The sequence below is a fragment of the Protopterus annectens genome, chromosome 9.part0, assembly GCF_019279795.1.
Source record: "Protopterus annectens isolate FY-2018-M chromosome 9.part0, PAN1.0, whole genome shotgun sequence".
Taxonomy (NCBI): domain Eukaryota; kingdom Metazoa; phylum Chordata; order Ceratodontiformes; family Protopteridae; genus Protopterus; species Protopterus annectens.
The window spans coordinates 280,194,184-280,216,494 of NC_056743.1; the positions used below are offsets into that span (position 1 = coordinate 280,194,184).

The following is a 22,311-nucleotide window of genomic DNA, read 5'->3' on the forward strand; positions in this document are numbered from 1 at the left end:
AATGTAGTTGAGTAAAAATATTTAAAAGGTAGCATTTATTAAAGTTGGCTGTGTAGGAAACATCTGTATTGTTAGTAATATTTATTATGTATGTTCTGTATTTCTTTCCAGGTTGCGGTTATAGAGGGAAATTCTAATCTATCAAATATGCTCACCATTCTATCTTATTATATAGTATTAAGTAAATGAAGGAAAGCATGATCCAGGGGAACTGTAGTAATTTACTCAAGTCTTAATACAAAGACTGGCACTATGCCAGCATTATACAAAGCAATCAGAATGGATGTTTATATCAGTGAGTTCTAGATTTTGTTAGTTGACATATCCACACATTGCAGTATAATTCATAGACTAAGGTAATGTTCTCTATATTTTCTACATGATTACACGTATAGAGATGTGGTAAGCATTGGTAATGTTAAGAAGAGCTTGACAGGGGCCAAATGGAAGTTATGTTTAGCACCCAACATCTATGACAGCACATTAACTACTATAATGGAAATATCTTGTATTAGAAAGTGGGCGTCAAGTGCAGCAAATCCCCACTGGATGATTGATGTTCCAAAAGAATATATTAAATTATATGGAGAGCTTGATAAAAACAAATAAAAAGGAAAAAAAAAAAAGATGTACATGATATACATGTTCTGTCTAATGCAGCTGTGGTTCTGTAAAATGTGTGAAACTCACAGGCAAACTGTGGGAAGAGGCATTTGTGTTTATTCATGTCACTAGGTTAACAAGTAAGTAAAATGTATACAGTTTAAAAGTAAGGTACACTAGGATTAAAACTGCAGTGCAAACATTACCACTAAACATGCAGTCATCTAAGAATGGCATGGTGACTGTTTTCATTGTCTCTTTGGAAATCCAAACCATTGCAGACATTTTTAAATACTTTTGTTAAATACTAAAGTCTACATTTATTTGGTGATGCACAGGTATTGAAGCTATAGATTGCAGTGTATAGATTTTCAGACTGTGATACAATCAACCTCCACTAATCTAAGGAGTAGTACTTAGGTGTCACCAGTGTATCAAGAAAATAATTTGAGTCTTCATTTATGGAATAAGCATGTCTTACTTAGCAATACAGACACACACATGCACATGAAATAATCCATGTTTGGCTGAGTAAACTATTCCTTGTCTATTGATTTGCAGTTAAATACATATTTAAGTGATGGATATTTTTTCATTAATACATACAGGCAAATATTTAAGGCACAACTACCCTTCTAACCTGCTAATGTACCAGAAAAATAAGTTTCCATGTTGTTCTTGAATATATCTAAACTAGTGGTTTCTCTATTTAATGTCATTCATTGACATTTGTTTACTGGGAAAGTCTGACTGGGCACAGATCCCCCTTTTCAGCAGAGGCACAGGGAAAATGCTCCACGGTATCATATTTATCACAAACAATATTTACAACAACAAATTTTATAATGCAGTTTTGGTGACTCCATTGCCTAATAGTATAATAAAATGTGTACTGAAATTCACAAACATTAAATTTACAATATTGTGTGATATTAATATAATGTGGTACTAAAGGTATCCTCTACACTTGCATAGAACCAATTAGTATATCTGTCATTCCTATATAACGTCCTGCAAAGGTTGTCTGATGATTCTCTACTACTCTTTAATAACCCCAAACATTACTAGTGGTGGTTGTCTCTTAAATATGTATAGGAGACAGTGTACAAGTTTAAATATTTTAATTATTTATAATAACTTAAATTTTAACATTCATGGATGCCCTTGTTATATTCCTGCTATACACTTTCCAGTTTACTCATGCTAGTTTTCTTACACAGTTTCCATATTATTATTCCATATTCTAGTTTGGGTCTAATTTAACTTACAAACAGTGATTTAATCATTTCTGATTTCCTGGACTAAACACAAAGCTGGTTCTACCAATTTACTCAGATCATTAAATTAATCCCCAAAAAAATAATCACTGTGTTCTGTATTAAATATTCACCTTTCAGTTTCTATCTCTTTCTCAAATAACATATTCTTAGTTTTGTGTGCATTTATCGGTATATTACCCCCCTATATCCAATGGGTAAATGTAGTGATATTCTTTTGTAGACATGCCATATTTGTAACATGTATAATAAGTTTTCACATTTTCAAGTCATCAGCATGCAGAGCGTAGAACACCTCAGATGAAAACGTTATATCTGAAAGATACAACCTAAACAAATATGGGCCTAAAACAGAGCTCTTTGGAACACCCTTACTGTAACATAGAATTCCACCTGTCTAGTTGCTATATGATGCTTTCTTTGTCTTATTTGTAAGCCATGCAGCTCTTCATGTTATCAAGATTATGTTAATACTCAGCTATTCTAATTTATTGATCAGTGTTTTATGTATGTTTCTATCAAAGACTGAACAGAAGTCTGTATAAATTACATAAGAATGCAATTTTTCAATTAGCTGCTGTTTTATTTTAGAACATCATGCTACATGTCATTATAAATCAAATTCTCAAAATAAGCAGGCAGATATATGGACTCAGATCCAAACCTTTCCAATTCTGACAAAAGTGTATCCAAAATAATCTCCTCCATTATTTTTGCACATCAAGAATGTGGACATCTGAGTGTATATAACGCTGGTTTTGTCCTATTCCCCTTTCCCATAAAAGATGGGTTTAACAAGTACATCAGCAGTCTTGAGGAATCTACCCATATATAAAGGACCTAATGAATTGCAGATATAATTATACAGTAAGTTTACACTGAAATATTCTTAGATCATTATAACCAATTCCTTCCCCTTCTGGTGCTATGTTTGGGTATAGTTTGCATAGCATTTTTTTCACTATAATCTAATTTAATTTAAGTATCTGCGGTTATCTGGATGATAGTAGCAAACATTTCTTCCCCTTTTGTGGATCTAGACTGTTTTTCATAAGATTTTGTAAAACATGTCTACCACCTGTTGTATTTGAGAATAAATTTTAGGATATATTTACTAGGCTGTATTTCTTTACCCTACCACATCTTATGTATCTACAAAATCATTTCTTATTATGCTTAATAACTTTATGCAAAATTTCTTGAAATTTGTTCTGATCTTGTCTCAAACTATGTTTTATTTCTTTGTCCAGTTTATTTCTGTTTTAGTTATACCTTGGCCCTGATTCAATTTCTTATATTTTTGTATTTCATCTTAATTGAGTGCATTGTTCTTAGAGAGGTGTATCCTTCTCACTTTGTGTGTCTAGAGTATGATGTTAGTTTTTTATTATTTTTTTTTCATTCAGTCTCCCTTTTAAAATCTTACAACATTCTTTCTGCTATCTTTCCACTGAATGCATTACTCCAGTTACTTTTATAGTGGTGACTGTTTTGCTTCTGTATAATCTATTAATCTTCTGTACACTGGTTTAGATTTCAGTTTGGCAGAATTATCTAGCAGATGTTAAACCGTTATAACCCCATGATCGCTCCAGACCAAAGGTTGCAAATCTTGACATAAAGTAACAATCATCTCCTTAGGAACAAACAATATCCAGTATGTTCTCTTCCTATGTTTTTACAATATGCAATTGCTGCTCCTTACTAGCATTATAGAATTAATATCATTCCAATCTGTTTTTAGTAAATGTATCTCCTGGCTACTATGATTTTCCCTCCAGTCTTTCATGCAACAAATATGTGAATTCCTGTAGGTCATCAGCATTTTACTTTGGTGGTGTGTGCATTCCAACAATTGTAATCTGTTCCTGTGATGTCTTTATTGTTATAATTAGTATACAGTATTAGTATTATCATCAATGATGTCACAGGTCTCGTAATAATTAATCCCTAGCATAACATCTCCAACTGTTTTTTTGTTAGAATGTCTGTTATAGAAAAAAAAATCATTTATACCCTGACAGAATTGGTTTCCAGTCAATTTTGTATGACCATGTTTCACAAGCAATAGCATCAGTGTTTTGTGAATGCAGCATCATTTCCAGTAAAAAAATAGTACTAATACTTTTAGCATTAATATCCAGCACAGACAATTCAAATTTTGTTACCTGTGGACAGTTAAATTTCTGACCTGTAAAAATCCTATTTTGCCTTAGTCAAATGTTGTGATACATCTACTGCAAAATTATTCTTCCCATGCCTAAAATTATGCGTGGATGTTGTACACATTGCCACTTCTGAAAGTTAACTACTTTTTCTTGTTGGTATTTACCCTAAAAAAGTTTTTTTGTTCACACTAATACAGTTCTCTTCTTTTTATATATGATTTGTGAAAAATACATCCTAACACCTGCATAAGCTATGCTAAGAATTTGTAAGCACCTTAATAGTGTGTGCGTCCTTAAAGATGAGGTACTTTTAATCAAATGATAAAAGAATTGATGACGTACTTCCTTAAATTAACACATTCTCAGTCCCTACTCATATCCTGTTTTGTTTTGCTTTTCAAAGCATAACATTATTTAATGTTCATTATTTTCTCTCTGCAAATGTGGACATCGGTTCTTTTAACAATTGAATTTCCAATTACTATTGTATCATTTCTGACTGGATATGATGAATGTTCTACCACTAATTCAGTAGTGGCTGCTCTTTTAATCATTACAAAAGAATGCTCTTCATCACCATTAGCCTTATTAATCTCATTGTTTTACAACTTACTTCATTTGCAAGCATATAATCCAAAGCTGTCTTTGTACTTCCGCAGCCAATGCCATGTTGTCAAGTTCAGAGTTTCAGCTCTTTTGCTCTTACAGAAATGTTCTTTGATCCTTCCAAGGTCAATTTAGATTTCTTTCTTTCAGCTTAATTCTTGCCTCTGCTTTTTACCTTCTGTTAGAAAAAGTTATGTAATTTTTTGCAGACTGAACATTGTGATTGAACAGTGTTGTTTCTTTTATGTGGATATTACATAACAGTGTCCTTTCATTCAGTATATTTACACGCATTATAGACATCACTTAATTTATTTTTCTTCCTAGTTATTTGTTGTGAACTTCTCCCTTTCTTTATTTTATAAATGTTTTCTATGTGTTGACTCCTCACATTGCTGTATATGTGCTTCCTAAATTCCACAGTTGTCATCTATAGTATCATGTTTATTAGCGGTTGCATGATCTTTACTGGCAGAGGTCACTTCCTTTCCTAAATGCATTCTATTTGCACTTTGTCTAATGTTATTTATGACACTAGCCCAGTAATTAATATATGTAACAGTTTTTCAAGTTTTGCCAATTGCACAAGTGAAATCATCTTCAGTAAGGCTAGATTTACTGCTGATAACAGTAAGTAAGTCATCCAGATTTTGACATGAGGAACATAACAGTCCTATATCATGTGTGTCTTCATATGTATACATAGCATTTAGGACACTTCACAAGCTACGTATGCTTTAGCAAATAGCAAATCATTAATGTCATACTCATTCAAAAATACATTCTCAGCTACAAAGTAAAGAATTAAAAAAATATATATATATATATATATATATATATATATATATATATATATATATTGAAATAAATAGCCACAGAATTCACAGAAAAAAAACAATTAGTAATGTTAGTAAAATTGTGTAAGGAAATCAAACAGTGTAACCATTTTAATTATGTACATTGAGCTAGATGAACTTCATACTGTTTCTTTTTTAATTATTACATACAGGAAATGCCAGCTTTGTAAACTATTTATGCATTCACTACTTGGGGACACAGAAGTTACAGTTTTTACCTCACAGCACCTGAATCCCCAGCTAAGCAAACGTGCCTTCTGTGCTGAATTTATACCTCTTCCTGAGTCCATATGGGTTTTGCTGAGTAGTTCCGTTTCCTCTCCCATAGTAAAGATGCATCACAGGTGAATTGGTAATCATCCAAAATGCATTTATATGTGTTTGTGTGATGATGTTGGCGTCAGATACAGAATTAGTTCTACCTTTTGTTCATTAAACTCTGTGACAGTCTGTCACTCCCCTTGCCCCAGAAGTAGAATAAGTGGGTAATTAGAAAATGAACAAGTAAATGTATTATCTGCCTGTACTAGACTCCAAGAAAGATAGTGTCTTGACTGACATATTATGAAGGGTTTTTTCAGAAAGCATACATGAAGCAGAAAAAAGTAAATACATAAATAAAACAGTACCCAGTTGTTCCCATGCTTACGTTACCTTATAATAACACAAAGAAACTTGTAGACAAAATCTTCCAAGATGGCTTCACACTAATCACCAGCTTAATTTCAACTTTTACAGTGTGAAAAAAGAAACTGAGAATTAAAAGCTAGTAATTCTGTCAGTTTGAATAAAATTCAATTACTGGCTAGTAAGTACACTGGATGCTAGCACAGAAGAAATTTAGAGAAACTGAAAAGAATATAAACTATAAAATGTGAAGAGAAGACACTGATTGTGAAGAATCTTGCAGTGTTCAGCAAAAAGCATTTCATGCTTCAACTTTGGTGCAAGAGCTGGCTTCCAAGATTTGAAAGGAAAAAAATGAAACCAAATGTACTCAGAAGTGATTAAAATAAATGAAGCATTGAGGTGGTATATCAACTCAAATAGCAAAAGGCTGGAAAAAATAGAAGAAGCTTTAACTAGCTACTCTGATGAACTGATAAAACTGCAAAAATCACAGGCTGAAATGAAGAAAATGAGTATGAGATTTCTCAAGAAGAGTTTTATCAAAAAAACGGTAAAGTTAGAAGACAGACAACACAGAGAAGTCTAAGCTTTTTTGCTGTACTAGAGAAACTGGAAGGAAAAGACTGTATTAATGTTGTGAAAGTACAAATAAGCAACTGGACTGATATTCCACAACAGGATTTATTAATGGAAAGGGTACATTGCGTGCATGCTCTAAACCTGGCCATGAGAAAGCAGCCAAGACCTACATTAGTAAAGATACAAACATACCTGCAGAAAGAGTTGATTCTGACATAAGTGTAGCAAAAGGAAAAGTATTAAAAACTGGAGACTTCAGAGTGTTTGTGGAAAATGTTCACTGTACATACAAAGGAGAAGCAAATTTATCCCAGCAATTAGGGAATGTCAACAGACAGGTATGAGATTCAAGATGCTGTATCCAGCTGTCTTTGGAACATTTTTCCTGGAGAGTCAAGGACATTTTTGTTGCAGAACTGGTTAAAGAGGAACTACAAAAGTTTAATTAACAAAAAGTAAGCCATCAGACAGAAGGTGACTGCTTCTCTTTTATCTGACAATAAAGCTCATAGAGAAACTTTGCCAGTGAAACCTTTTCTATTGTTCCAAAGGAAAATGCTTGAGAGACAGGAGTTAATCAGAAGAATCAGAAGTACCTTGAACTTAGACCAAAGTCTAGTGTTGGGAGATGGAGATGAACAGGAAAAAGACCAGCAACACTGAAATTAGAGAATATTTGTGAAATGTGGTTTTGCGAGAAAATGTAGATAAGAAAGACTGGACATTGTCTGTGACTGGTGAAGGGGTTAATGGATAGGTGAGGTGTTTGACACCAGTTTAACAACTCCAATAACACCTAACCTGCTGGACTTCAAGTAGGGCAGAATCCCTTTGGGGCTGCAGAAGCTGGTGGGGAGGAAGGGGTGATCAGTGAACAGGATTTTTCTGGGGGGATGGGGAAAGGAAAGAACCAAGTGAAAAACAAAAGGAAAGGGAAGTTATAGTTGTGGATGTGGATGGAGTGACACATTCTTACAATGGTTTCAAAATTTTTAATTTGAGTGGAATTGAAGTTAAAATAGAACATTTTCTCCTCTTTGAAAAAGGTTTTAAGTTTATGCCCTCTGTAAGATTCAATATTTGTGATACACTTATTGAGTTAAAATTGTTTTTAAGAAAATTGAACCTTGCCCTTATTTTTGATCAGTCTGATGTAAGCAACATGGTGCAATTTAGGAAGGCAAGTACATTTAACCCTCCTCTCCATCTGGCCTTACAAGTATTTGAGGAAGTATGTGCATCAGATATTTATGCTTTGAGTGCCGATAAAAATTTTAGGAGGAGATGTGGTTTTAAAATGAATTTAACCTTGGAAGAAAAACTAATTTTGGATCAATTGGTATCGGATAGAGAAATCCATATCATGAAGCCTGACAAAAGATGTGGTATGGTTTTGGTTAATTCTTTAGACTATTCTAGTAAAATTCTGGGAATTCTGAATGATACAAATGTATACGTACCAGTATCAATTAATGAAATTAACATTTCATATAGGAGAATAGATCTAGCCATAGAAGAACTAGTACTTGAAAATAGATTAGATGAAAAACTTGGGGATACACTGATAATTAGAAAACCAAAGTTATCTTCCTTTTTTGGTATCCCCAAGATACAGAAAAGTACCATTGACCCACCCTACAGGCCCATTGTTTCAGGTGAGGGATCAAAGACTTATGCAATTGCAAATTTTTAGGACCACGCCCTTAAGCATATTACTCATGAATATGTGCACTTGTTAAAGGACTCATGGGACTTTTTGTGTGGCTTAACTGTGCAACCATACAAAGGGGATGTGTATTTTTTTACCATTGATGTGGTCAATTTGTGTTGCATTCCCACAGAGGAGGGTTTGGATTTATTTTTGTCACTTTTGAATGAAAAAAGGTCACTAATTTGGCTTTGACATAGATATACTGGTAGAACTTATGAGGACTGTATTAGAAAACAATTTTGTACATTTTGAGGGGGAAACTTTCAAACAGGTTAGGGGGGTTGCTATGGGGGCAGCGTGTGCCCCCATATATGCAAACCTGGTGCTCTTAAAATGGGAATTGCAGTATGTATTTAATTCTGGTTATTGGAAAAACATAAAATTGTACCGACATTTCTTGGACGATTTATTTATAATTTGGGAAAGGTCAGCAAGTTCTATCATTGACTTTCTTGAATTTTTAAATTCAGCTACCACTTTTTTAAAGTTTACATTCATATTTGACCAACAAGGAATTGACTATCTAGATGCAAGGTTAGATAAACCAATGGTGGTTTAAAGTCTAGGATCCATAGAAAGAACACCTTCAGTAATTCTTATCTCCCGTATAACAGTGACCATCCTTGGAAGCAGAAGAAAAGCATTGTGAAGGGCCAGATGGTCAGAGCGGCCAGAATGACCTCAGAAAGGATTGATTTTTTTATCTGAAATTGAGTTTATTTCTGACCTATTTCGATTGAGGGGTTACCCGTTGAGTCTAATTAAGGAGGTTGTTGATGAAATAACTGAGGATTGGGGTACAAAGTACCTCCCCCTTTTGGGTAGCACCTTAGAGAATACTTCTGTGGATGTGACTGCAGATAAGCACATTTTTAGTAGGGCCTTGGTGTTACAGTATAGTAGTGCATCCAAGGAAATTAAGGACTTAATTGGGAGGAATTGGAAGATGTTGAAATTTAACAAGGATATTGCACACAAGGTGGGTGAGTGTCCCAGTTTTGTGTTTAAAACAGGAACAAACTTAAAAAGGGTGTTTGAAAGAAACAACCACCAGGGTATAGCTCAAAGGGACCAGGGGACAAGAAAATGTGGAAGGTGCGGATACTGTAAATATATGAGACAATGTACGTGTTACTTTAGACAATTATGAAAAAAGTATTATTTATTTCAAGAAGGGCAACTGTGCCACTAGAGGCATAGTATATTTGGCCCTCTGTAGAGACTGTTCTAGTTTCTATGTAGGGAAGTCAGAAAGGGCGCTCAATAAATGTATTTATGAGCATATTTACAGTATCAGGAAAGGGAATCTGAATAATGCACTATATAGGCACCTACAAGCTGAACCTAAGCATGTTGGCTTTGTTTTTGGAATTTTAGAACAGGTTTACATAGACCCTAAGGGGGGGTGACTGGGAAAACTGGCTATGTTGCAGAGAGACACATTGGCAACTTAAACTTAATGCATCCCAGCCCCTGGGATTAAATGATCATATTTCAATTAAGCCGTACTTAGTCAAAAGAGCTGAGAAACTATAAGAAATCTTTTTTGGTAATTTAAGTTGATGTTATTATTATTATGACACAGATGTGTGAAGATTGTTAATAGTACATTTTCAATGTAGGTCCATACTTTCTGTGTTCTTTTGCAATATACCTTTCTATATAATGATTTTGCTCACAATTTATGACATTTTTTAGAACAATTGTGTATTTTACTTTAAATGTTTTTGGCGCTCTTTTATGAAAGGGGGTATTTAAAATGGGTGTGTTAAATGTATTTTTTGTTATGCACTTGAAAAAGCCCTGCAACTGAGTCAGGGTGAAAGCGCTTGTGACATTTTATTAAAGCTCTTTTGTACTGTCATCCTTGATTGTTGCCTGGACCGTTTCTTTTTTGGGGATTTTGGTAGTTAGATTTACGGTCCTCTGCCTGTTTTGTTATTAAAGACTGGACTTTTGTTGACTTTGTTAAACTTCTGGGTGGACTGTAAAGGATATACTCCACTTTATTCCATTAAGGTTTAGATGGTCACTAAAAGGAAAAAAATAACTGTAAATAAAACAGTTTTTTTTCATAGTAGTATTTGTATACCATTTTAATGATACTTAACTGCATGTTATATAGTAAAGCGGTTTTGTGTAGACAGGGGTATTTTAAATGTTAGGGTGAGTTTTTTCAGTGATGTTTATATGTGATAAAGATATTAAAGTAAACAAGTACATTTTTAGCTGTAAGAATACGGGTTTTACAATGTAAAAACAGAAGACAGTCTGGACAAAAGCATGCGTTAGTTAATATGCTGTAATCCTGGAATGCTGGGGTGGGGGTCTAAAAGTGCACTGACTATATTATATGTAAAGTTTAGATTTTTTTTACTCTTAATTTTGAAAAAGTGAATGTCTGAATTAATGCCCTTGACTTAATCTAAAGGAAGCATTTTCTGTGATATGTCTCTCAATCCTCAGACTGTTACAAATTAACAAACCTTGTAATAATATGGATAGATTAAGTATGAACAACTTACTCTCCTTATCAGAGAGATGGACACCATTTGCTTCATACCCCATGGAGTCTCCATCGGCTGTGTCCTAGTGTACAATGATTGCAAAACCCAAGCCTAGGGTGTCTCAATTGACCATGTGGTTCAAATATTTACAGGCTGTTTCTGCTGCTGCCTAAGAACTATGGAAGCCAAGTTACCAACAGCCCAGAATGTAAGTGTTGAGTTGTTAAAATGTCTGTAAAGTTAGTGGGGAGTAAGCTACACCTGGGAATTATATCCATGTCACTGCCACCTAGATGAATAATGAGAACATGTGGCTGTTCTAATTCCAGTGTGAGCTGCAGTGCCGCTATTAACAATTGCTCCCAAATCATGCCTGGACAACTATTCCAAATTATGTTCCATATCCAAATACAAACTTCCTTGTCAGAATATGGCTCTGTTGGCTTTATCTGAGATAAAATAATTGCCCAAAATAAAATTTGCAGTCTACTTGCAACAAAACAAATACAAATCAATGTCCACACAAGGATAAAGAGTCTGCCTGTAGGGCAGAAAAACTTTTGATGACTGTCTGCAAATCCACTAGATAACCTGTACTAACTGTACTTCCCTAGCTAGGTCAGTGACCTGACCCATAACAAAAGAGTGCAGAAATAACTCATGAATGCCTCTGGCAAGATAAAGTTTTATGTAATCAGGAACCCAGGTGATTTTACCCCCTTTTGGGGGAAAAAAAGGTTATAAAAACAATCTATACTATAAAACTTACAGAGGGGTAATAAACCTATAGAAGGGTCAGATTAATCATTTGGTATATCTGTCTAAATATAGCTGTTGTCCCTATCCACTTTGATTGGTCTTGCACCTGAGAATCCACAATAAAACAGAATTTTTAACAATGACAAATGGGACCTTCTTAAAGACTCCAAAAATTCACTGATGCAGGAAGCTCTTGCTCATAACCAAATGAAAACAAGTAGCCCAAAGGGTATATGCATGATAATCCTCTGTTGCTGCATGTGAACCCCATAAATAGTCTCTAACAAAGGTTTAAGAGTGGGGAGCTGTGAGCCAGCTGATCCCTTGAACCTGTCCCAACCTTTTCAATAATCTGCTTGCAATTATTTAATCCCAGGAACATTTGTAAAAGACTAAGATCTACCCGGTGTGCTTTTACATTTCTGAAGGCTTTTCTTGCAACCCATCCCAATGCCATGTAGCAAATCAGCAAACAAGGTGATCACAATCTCTCTGCCTTTTGTAAATCTTGACAAAATCAAAATGAAAAAAAATCAAAATTTTTAAATATTACATTCCTTTAGTGTAAATCATCACTCCAGAAAACTGCAGCAAACCAGATGAGCATGAGTTCAAGGAAGACAATGTCTTTTTCCCTAGGAACTCCACAAGAATGGCTAAGGTGTAGAGAATGATATTCCATTAAAGTAGCTGCTTGTGGCATTGGTGGAACAACTGTATGGAATAAGTGGAAACGCAGTCATCCTGCTAAAAAGACTGTCCATTAAATTTCTTTAAGAAAAGGGACAAGAGGTGAAGGTCCAGTTTTATCCTATGTTTAACCCTGACTCTGTGATGCTTGTGACTGCCTCCCTGGAGTAAGTTTTATAGGCATCTAACAAAAGTTCTAGCAGAGGCCACTGTTCTGCATACAAAACCTGTGTGTACTCCTACACATAGTTTTTCTTGGAGAAACCTTCCAGTCCTTGAACAGGAGTGCCTGTATGTTTATTTTATTTCCGTGGCTGTCCTTTGATAATTAGCTAGGTTAGCATAGTGCCTTTGATTCTCCCCTGCTTCTTTAAATTCCAATTTATGGTCTTCCTCCCTTCCCCCACCACCCAAGTGATTGCTCAGGTACAACACACCAAAGGTTTTAAAAAACCCTGGATGCCATATTTGCTCTAATTGCAGTTGAAGCCCTGCAGGTGTAGCATCTCTAGTAAGTGTCCCTGGACTAGCTGATAGTTTTTTTAGCTAAGTTCTATCTGGAAGGTGTAGCCCGCGCTGTTCACATTGCTCTTCTCCCACCCCCATTCCCACCCCCATATCATTACCTTTATACCCATCCATACAGCCACACCCCCTCACTTCCTCCCAAATCCCACACCCCTCTACTTCCTGTTCTCATACTACCTCCCTTCTTTGCTCCTCCCCACACATACCTACTCTCCACTATCAAAGACTACTATAGCTTACTCCCACCCCTTCCTCTCATCCTCTGTTCTACATCCCATAAAGTGACATGTCTCTTACAACTCAAACTATACTCTTACCTTCTCTACTCCTTATACTTTATCACCTCACCTCCTATCTACCTTACTCCCACCCCTCCCTCTCATCCTCTGTTCTACATCCCATAAAGTGACATGTCTCTTACAACTCAAACTATACTCTTACCTTCTCTACTCCTTATACTCTATCACTTCACCTCCTATCACTCACAATTACCGACTCCCTATTTCAATCCCACAAACACCACTCTTAATTCAAGTACTACACCACAACCCTATCTTCTAATTTGTCCCTCCATCCTCCCCCCCCACCACTCCCATTCCTAAAATAAAAATATCTCTCCCCTTCACTTTAAAACAACAAAAAAAGTCTACTTACTCAAATTAAAATCCTATTACAAACATCTACTTCTGTTTGGTGACATTCGTCCTAACCCAGTCTCTACAGACAGTACCCTGAACAATAACCCCCCTGTATCTAAAACTGCCAACCCCTCCAACCCACAAAACAAGTACAATTCTGCTCTGTCAACATCAGGAGCCTTGTAAATAAAGTTCAAGAACTCTATGCTTGGATAGCTAACTATACTCCTGGCATAGTTACCCTAACTGAAACATTGTTAAAACCACACCATCTGGACAGTGAAATCATCCTTCCTGGCTGCAATATCCTTAGATTAGATCAACCTAAAAGAAAAGGAGGAGGAGTCTCCATACTCTACTCCAATTGTCTCTCCCAAATCAGTCCCACACTAGACTTACCCTCCTTCTCACCAGCTGAACTCCTACTGACCAACTTCAAACTTAACAGTTTCAACACCATAACTGTCACAGCAATCTATATTCCCCCTGGTGATAATATTAACATACTTGAGAACATCCTATCTCACCTCTCACATACCATCCACAATGAAATAATTATACTGGGAGATGTAAATATTGATTGGCTTACAATACAAGCTCCCAACACTACTTCCTGTATAAACCTACATGGGTTTGAGCAGCTAATCACAACCCCAACCTACATTAATAAATCTCACCTACCTAGCTCTCTTCTTGACTGGATATTGGTCTCCCACTCTCAAAGCTATCATAACTCCCAAGCCCTTCCAAATGCCCTCAGTGACCACTGCCCTATAACAGTTACCAGACATACTCCTCACCTTACCAAACCTAACAAATTTATTATCACCCGCTCACTTTCTCATTTCTGGCCTAACTCTTTTATTCACCAACTCTCCAAAATTAACTGGTCTTACCTCACCACTCTTCCTATAGATGAAGCTGTCCACTCCTTCAGCACTACATTCCTAAACATTCTAATCCTAAACATTCTTAATTCCCTTGCTCCGCACTCTTCGCACAATTAGAATCAAATCTAATACTGCTCCCTGGCTCATTAAACCTACCAGAACCCTCATGAAAGACTGGGATAGGATTTGGAAAATGTGGACTAAAACTAGGACCCCTTCTCTTCTTCAGAAATATAAAAAACTCAGTAATAAAATAAAAAAAAAAATCATCCATTATTACAAAATAAACTTCTATGCCACTCCTCCCTCCACTCTTAAATCAGACCCAAAGAAATTCTGGAGCTCTATTAAACAGACTCTGCATCCAGGAAACCTTTCGTCTCCTAACCCATGTCCCAGTGCAACACCTGAAGACATAGTCAACAAATTTAACAATCATTTTATAAATTCAATAACCTCCATAATAAATTCTCTCCCCCCAGAAACAACATTAGCACCTCCACAAACTCTACACGTCTTCCAAACCCTCCTAACTCCTTCTCTCTAAAAGCAGTATCAACTAACTATGTAAAGTCATTACTCTCTAAACTTAAACCTTGCTCCCCATCTGTTGACAAGCTACCCTCTTACTTCCTGCAGATTACCTCTGAACCTCTTGCTTATCCTGTATCCATCTAAATCAACCAATCCATTTCTGAATCCTATGTCCCCACTGTATGGAGGAATTTCTTTACTCTACCCATTCACAAAGGGGGAAACTCCTCAGATATATCCAACTTCAGACCGATTTCCATACTCTCTCCATTCTCAAAAGTCCTAGAGAAATGCATTCACAAGCAGGTAATGAGTTACCTTCACCAGGAAAATCTTCTCACACCCACACAGCATGGTTTCTATCCCAAGCATAGTACAACTGCTGCACTCATATCATTCATCAACATAGTCTCCCAAGCTCGTGAATACAATAAACTTGTCTCATGCCTATTCCTTGACCATTCTAAAGCCTTTGACACTGTCTCTCACCCACTCCTTCTAGATAAACTCACTAACTTACATTTCTCTCCTCCTACTATCTCCTTGTTCTCCAGCTATCTCTGTACCCACCAGCCATCAGTTAAATGGCTCTCTGCACTATCCTCCCCTCTCACTGCACAAATGGGAGTCCTCCAAGGGTCCATACTTGGACCACTACTCTTTAATATTTTCACCAACTTGTTCTAATCATCTTGTCCCCAGTCATCTCTTGTGCAATATGCTGATGACTCAGCTGTTATAACCATTGCTGACAACCCAACTGACCTTCACTCAACTACCCAGACATCCTTCCACACCATTGAGACTTGGCTTAGTGATAACAAACTAATACTTAATCCAGAAAAAAAAAACTAAGCCCCTACTCTTCCTCCCTAAAAACATCACCACACTCAAAAGTACATTTACCATCTTATCCTGCAACAACACTGAAATCTCATCTGAATCTCGTACTAAATTGCTAGGTGTTACAATAGATGATCAGCTTAAGTTTGATCTCCATATTACTAACTCGGTAAAAAGAACTCATCAGAAACTTGGACACCTTTTCCGTAGCAAGAAATACTTAACTAACACTGCCCGAATAACTCTCTCCCAGGCTTTATTACTCCCAACATTCCTGTCACATATTCACAAACCTAAATTCTACACTTATTTCCAAGCTTGAAACTACCTATAATGAGATCACCAGATTTGCAGCTAACAAAACCTACAAGTCACACCACTGCTTAGCACAACAACAACTAGACTGGCTAGAATTCCCTCAGCTGCCCCAACTATATCAACTACAAATCATCCACTCTATTCTCTATCTACCCTCCTTCTGCCCCAGCCTCTCCACTATCATTTCAAAATATTCCCCTGCTAGGATGCTATGCAGCTCAAATCAAGAATTATTAGACATCTACAAACCCAAAACCAAAATAGGCTGTCTTCTCTTTAAGTATAACCCAGCTACATCCTAGAACCAACTCCCCTTGGAAATAAAATTCCTCCAGCATAGCAAACGTTTCAAATTAGCCACAAGGAAATACCTAAAAACAAAGTGGTCTTGCCACTGTAGCCAACCACCCTGAAACCACCATCCTTTCACCTATTTCACCACCTCACTCTTAATGTATCTCTAACACTATTCCCCTGCCTCTTCTACCTCTTCCCTTCCTCTATCTCCTACCACTCTTAATTCATACAGTCTCAAAGCAACCTACCTGTCTAGTCTGTTTCCTATACTCTCCCTCCCCTACTAGCCATTCTTACTTTCCTTTCTTGTTTCCAAACTCCGATACAACTAGATCCTACCCACTTTAAATAAGCATCTGCCTAACTATTAACTCATTTTGCTCTAAACATCTTAAATAATATTGTAACTAGTCACATTTTCTTCTGCTAATTGTTTAAAACCTTGTTTGTAACAACTCACATACTTGTCTGCCAATTGTTAATACTCTGTATAATTGAATTGCCTGAGGAGCTTTTTTTCCCGCCAGGTCTCTGCTTCTAAGATCCTATAGCTGATTGTTACTACTATATTACTAAAATTTAATAAATTGTTTTCTAGTCCTGAGGAGCTTTTCTCCCCAGGTCTCTGCTGAAAATGAGCCAAAAGCTCAGCCAGACTAACACGGTTAACAAATGTAAAATAAATAAAAAAATAAAATAAAATAACCTAGTAAGCTAAAAAAAAAATTCCATTTCTTCACTAGCTTGCAATTTCAAGAAGGTTTTGCTGTGTTAACTCAGACAATCAAGCTTGGCTTACGGTAATCTAAAACTCTAAGAAACAATGTTTGGTTTGAGGTATAAAAAATGCAAGAAACAATGTCCACCTCTAGTCTCAGAAATATCAGGACTTGACAGGAGCTTCCATTTTATTGCATACCAAGGGAACCCCCCATCTGCTTACATAGATCACTGAATATGACACAACATTACTTAGTTTCCTCTTTGCCACACAATTAAAAATCATCAAAAATATGAATGTCTTGCTGTTTTCGGGTTCTTTGTTCCCAACACCACTGAAATACTATACTATTTTTTCAAAAGTGGCATAAACTACTGCACAGCCCATGTGTGTGGCCATATCAAAGTACAAACCACTTCCTATGTGCATACACCAAAGGTGCCAATCACATTTCCTTACTGGAAGCTATTGAAACGCCAGTGCCACATGTAACTTATCCAGGCTGGCATCCTTGAAGTGAAATGTATTTTTATTGCTTCACTCAGAGATGAGTACTGAACCCCAACAATTCTGCTTGTTTATGCAATCACTGCCAATGGCTCATGAGAGAAAGAATGGTGACCACTCAACTAGAGTTCACTTTCTTTCTTTTTGGGAGATACTAAATGATGCAAATGGACATGATGTAATGGGGCCCACAACTCTACCATCATGAATCACTTTGCCCAAAAGCTTCTTTTCATTCTAGAACAGACTAACTTCTTATAGACTGAAAGTGCCAAAACAGCAGTAGACTGGATGGGAAAGCATGAACGAAATTTTGAACCATTTCAAATGATTCTTGCTGGTCAGTATAATGTGTTAAAATATGAGCTATGATATCAAGATTAATAGATGAATAGTTCCTGAAATTGTTACTGAAAAATGCAAAAAGTGCTTGATCTTATGGACCCATGAAAGGAGGACCATCCTCTTTCACTTAAGTTTAAAGGTGTATCCTACTGCTTAACCTCAGGGGGTATTGATGGGCTTGACACTTTGAAACCATCATTGAACCAATATCGGGAAACTGGGTATCCACTCTCACAGTGTGAGTAGATGTGCAGAAACCTGCATGGTAGTGTTGGGCAATTACCTGCATTGAACAGCCAACAGGAATTAACCTTCAAATCTCTTTGTTCATTCATATCCCATGGTAGAAACTTGGGCATGTCCGTCATGGCCCTCAGCCAATAATTTGCATGCAATTCTTCCCACTTCAAATAGCTACTTACTGCCTTGAGCTTCCAGAACTTCAGGTAATATCAGATCTAGAAGTATAATATATATATATATATATATATATATATAGGTGTATCTGGTTTCTTCATATCAGATCCAGTCTTGCCCCCCACCCCTAAAATAATTTGCTCTTCTTATTACTAAAAGGTAACTTAATAGCAGCATACTTTATGAAGGGACTTCCTTGATGATTATGGCCACAAAATGTGTAAAATCCCATTACTCAGTTGCCCTAGGATGTTGGCTTAATCTTTCTTGGCATGTACCCGATGCAGCTAATGCAGACAAGTATTTTGCTTCAGAACCTTCAGCATCCAGTATGCACTGTATGCTTTCTGCATCTAATAAATCAAAAATCAAAAATATCAACATAATCCGTTCGCAATGATTATAGGCAGCGATGTCACAGCTCTAAAATCCAGAACCCAGACTAGGGTAATCAAAGCAGTTCCATGAATGGCCTACTGCACTGAAACTGATGGGCTGAAATATAAGCAGTAACTGAAGGACTGAGGGATCTAATTGGCAAACATCTGTCCAGCATCATTTCAAATAACCTTGATTTCCATAAATGGTTAAAGATTTCAATAACACCTGCTAAATATAAGTGAGAATCTGTGCCTGCCAGATCTAAAGTAAGGAGGTCATCATTTAATGTTGATTGTTACTCTTTTCTGGCCCTTTCTTTAGTGATATTGGCTCCAAGATTTGATGAGAGGTCTTCTTCATGTCCTCCCCATTGTTATACCTCCTAAATTGGCAGTTTTGGGAATAAAAGGTGGCGAATTATGCTTAATAACTAATGACAGAAAATAAAGCTAATGAATTCTATTTCAGGATGTGCGTTCTTATTCACATTCTCATATTCTGACAACTCCATGGGATAATAGTGCTAATGTTATTAATAATTTTATTTTAAGAAAAGTGGAAATCCAGCCTTGAACCTTCACAACTAAAGACAAACACTCAATCATTATGCTATATGGATGTTCAAGGATGTATAAGACTGGAAATACTTTTCTTACTTTCTTCTTTTTATATATTTTGGAAATTTGAACTTCATATGGTCGAGACTATATGTTGGACTTTCCAAAAACTCGACCAAAGTAAAACAATCAACAATGTAAATTTTTGCAGGGGGCAAAACCCTCCATGTTGGGGTTGATTTTATATATATATATATATATATATATATATATATATATATATATATATATATATATATATATATATTTATTTATTTATTTATTTATCAACTCTGAGATTGCACTACAGTTGGGGAAAGGGTAAATTAACAGATTCCCCACTGTAATGTGATTTCAATACAAATGCTTTGAGTTTTCAGAAAATTGAACATGTGGACTAGAATATATGAAATCTGAGTTTCCGAAAAAAACCCCACAAAGATATATATATATATATATATATATATATATATATATATATATATATGTGTATATTGTGGATAACTTTAATAATCTGAAACTAAGGGCTAATCTTAGAAGAGACCTGATTTGGATATTAGTAGTTAATTCTTTCCTTTTTCTCCTAACACAGAATACCTTACTTTAAAGAAAGGTAAGGGACTACATTCAAAGAGAGGTCCACAGCACAGTACCAGAGCAAGTGGCCCTTCATTAACTGTGGTACAGTGGGTCCAACATGTACTGGTAACAGGCAAGCAGAGTTACTGGGTTGCTTCACCAAAAAGGTGATGAGAGCCTGCACAAGCACTTTAATGTCAGCAAACCCTCAAGGGAGCTGACAGCATACCTCATGTCCAAGATGGCATGAGGACAACTCATTCTGCCCTGCAGACTTAATTTAATCACCTTGAGTACTAAATTGACCATACATTTAACATATATTCCTGTAAAATAAGCATATGGCCTAGCCTAACAATTCTTTTGTCATATTTTTTGTCTCAGCAATACATTTCAAAATGTAACATAACAAATATTGAAAGTATTGTGAAATAGGATGCCTTTGGAAATATTAAATATTCAAAGTGTGCATTGTTAGTATTTTTATCAGAACTGTTTTGATAACACTTGATGTTTGTTTTTTGTTAGGATCAGTACGTTTTCCTGAATCAATGTGCTTTGGACTTCATCAAGTCTCATGCTTCAAAAAATGGCAATCTTATATATGAAAATACTGCAGTAATCAACACTGGAATCTACGAGAACATCTCTCCTACTGGAAGGGTGAATGGCTACTGTTAAGCAAAAAGAAATGGACTCTGCATATATTTGCACTGTAATTTTATTTAAATGTAACATAATGCTGTGCATATCTAAATGTTATATACTCTATTAAAAATAGAGTTTTGCGTAGTAAAATGTACAGTACATTATTTCTGTTTATAAGAAAGAAAAATGTTTATATAAAGGTCCAAGAAGTTATAGAAGGTAATTGCAGCACTATTCATCTAATATTTGATCTTATTAATAGAAAAATATGGTACAGTTCACGTCAGTTGTGAATATTTAGCGATACATGTTCATAATTTAGCTGAAACAGAAGAAAGATGAAGATAACTGCTGAACACCCACAAAACTATTAACTAATTTCTGGCCCACTTGTTCTAGAACAGTATCCACTTGGTATGTTTTATAGTTGGCGTGAGTATTCTGGTTTTAATTTAATTATCTTTAATGTAGCAGGCTTCAAAAATCAAGATCAAAGCATCTAAATTGAAATGTAATATATTTACATCCGAAATATGGAAAAATTAACTGAGTTACATAACTTTACATATTTTAGTAATAAATATAAATGTAAGCACTTATGAATGAAAATGTTATTGATAGTGCTAAAATTAGATTGTCATACTTTGCTTCCTGACAGGTTATATTCTAGTGTTTGTGTCCACACTGTGTGTTACTCTTACTTTTGTTACTCTTACTTTGACAAAAAATATTTCATTAATTGTTAATAAGACATCTAGTTATTTTATCTCTTCTTGTCTTCTGCATTAATGAGGATTTCCCCAAAATATATGTGGTTTTGGCTGAACCTGTACTAGTATCACAAGTGATGCTGCTGGCATTGGTCTTTCACCTCCTTATTCAAAGGTTGCATCTTCTCAGACCATCTTCATTTCTTCCTAGCAATGTTTGACCAGTAATATTCTATGGCTTCTAAAAAGGAGAGCAAAAATAAATATGTTTGCTGAAAACATCTGGCTAAATTTCACCAAGTCGGCAATCTGAATTAACAATGTTTACCTGTTAATAGATTGAGAACTTTGCATAAAGAATGAAAGAGCAATAAGAATGCATAATGTAGAAGTTATGCTGGTACAGCAGCAGCAGGAGGAGGCACCCAAACTTTAAAATGTGTGTTCCCTGTCTTGCCTGATCTGGGAAAACTATTAGGCAAAGATAAGTTCTACAGACTCTAAGTACAGCATCAGCATAACTGAAAAAAACTATTTCTAATGTAAGGAAATGGCATGTTATTGACCGGAGTTGCTGCATTCAAGAATTTCACTTTCCTCAAATTTGAGCAATCTTGGAATTAAAGCAGCACATTTAAAGAATGGCATGACAGAATCTGATGTTCTTCGTGTTTCACTGTTGCAGTCATTACATTTGGGTAATCTGCTGGCAGGTTGCCCTCAGTCGGCCTGAATAACAAAGTCTTGGGTCCTGTGTCGGTTGCTGTCTCCTCTTCCATGATGTCAGGTCATCAGGGGTATAAAACATGCAGCCAACACCATTTTATTCAGTCTTTCTTGCCGTGCATTGCCCAAAGCAGAAGCAGTTCAGAAGTGCCGGTCGGCCGACTCCTGAAGTTTTCGCATTCGAGTTTCAGAACCAAAGTCTTCACACTAAAGCTAAGTACACCGTTGGGGAAACTTTTTCTTTCT

General features: G+C 35.9%; 1 protein-coding gene across 3 annotated transcripts in view; it reads left to right on the forward strand.

Annotated features, from left to right (window-relative positions):
• PTPRJ (protein tyrosine phosphatase receptor type J) overlaps positions 1-22,062 on the forward strand; it is a 656,092-nt gene extending 634,030 nt beyond the window's left edge. For all 3 annotated transcript variants that reach the window (XM_044082858.1, XM_044082859.1, XM_044082860.1), the window contains one exon: positions 20,510-22,062. In XM_044082858.1, the coding sequence (XP_043938793.1) occupies positions 20,510-20,662 (153 nt within the window). In that variant the 3' untranslated portion in view covers positions 20,663-22,062. The remainder of the gene's footprint in view (positions 1-20,509) is intronic.
• Positions 22,063-22,311: the final 249 nt, after the last annotated feature.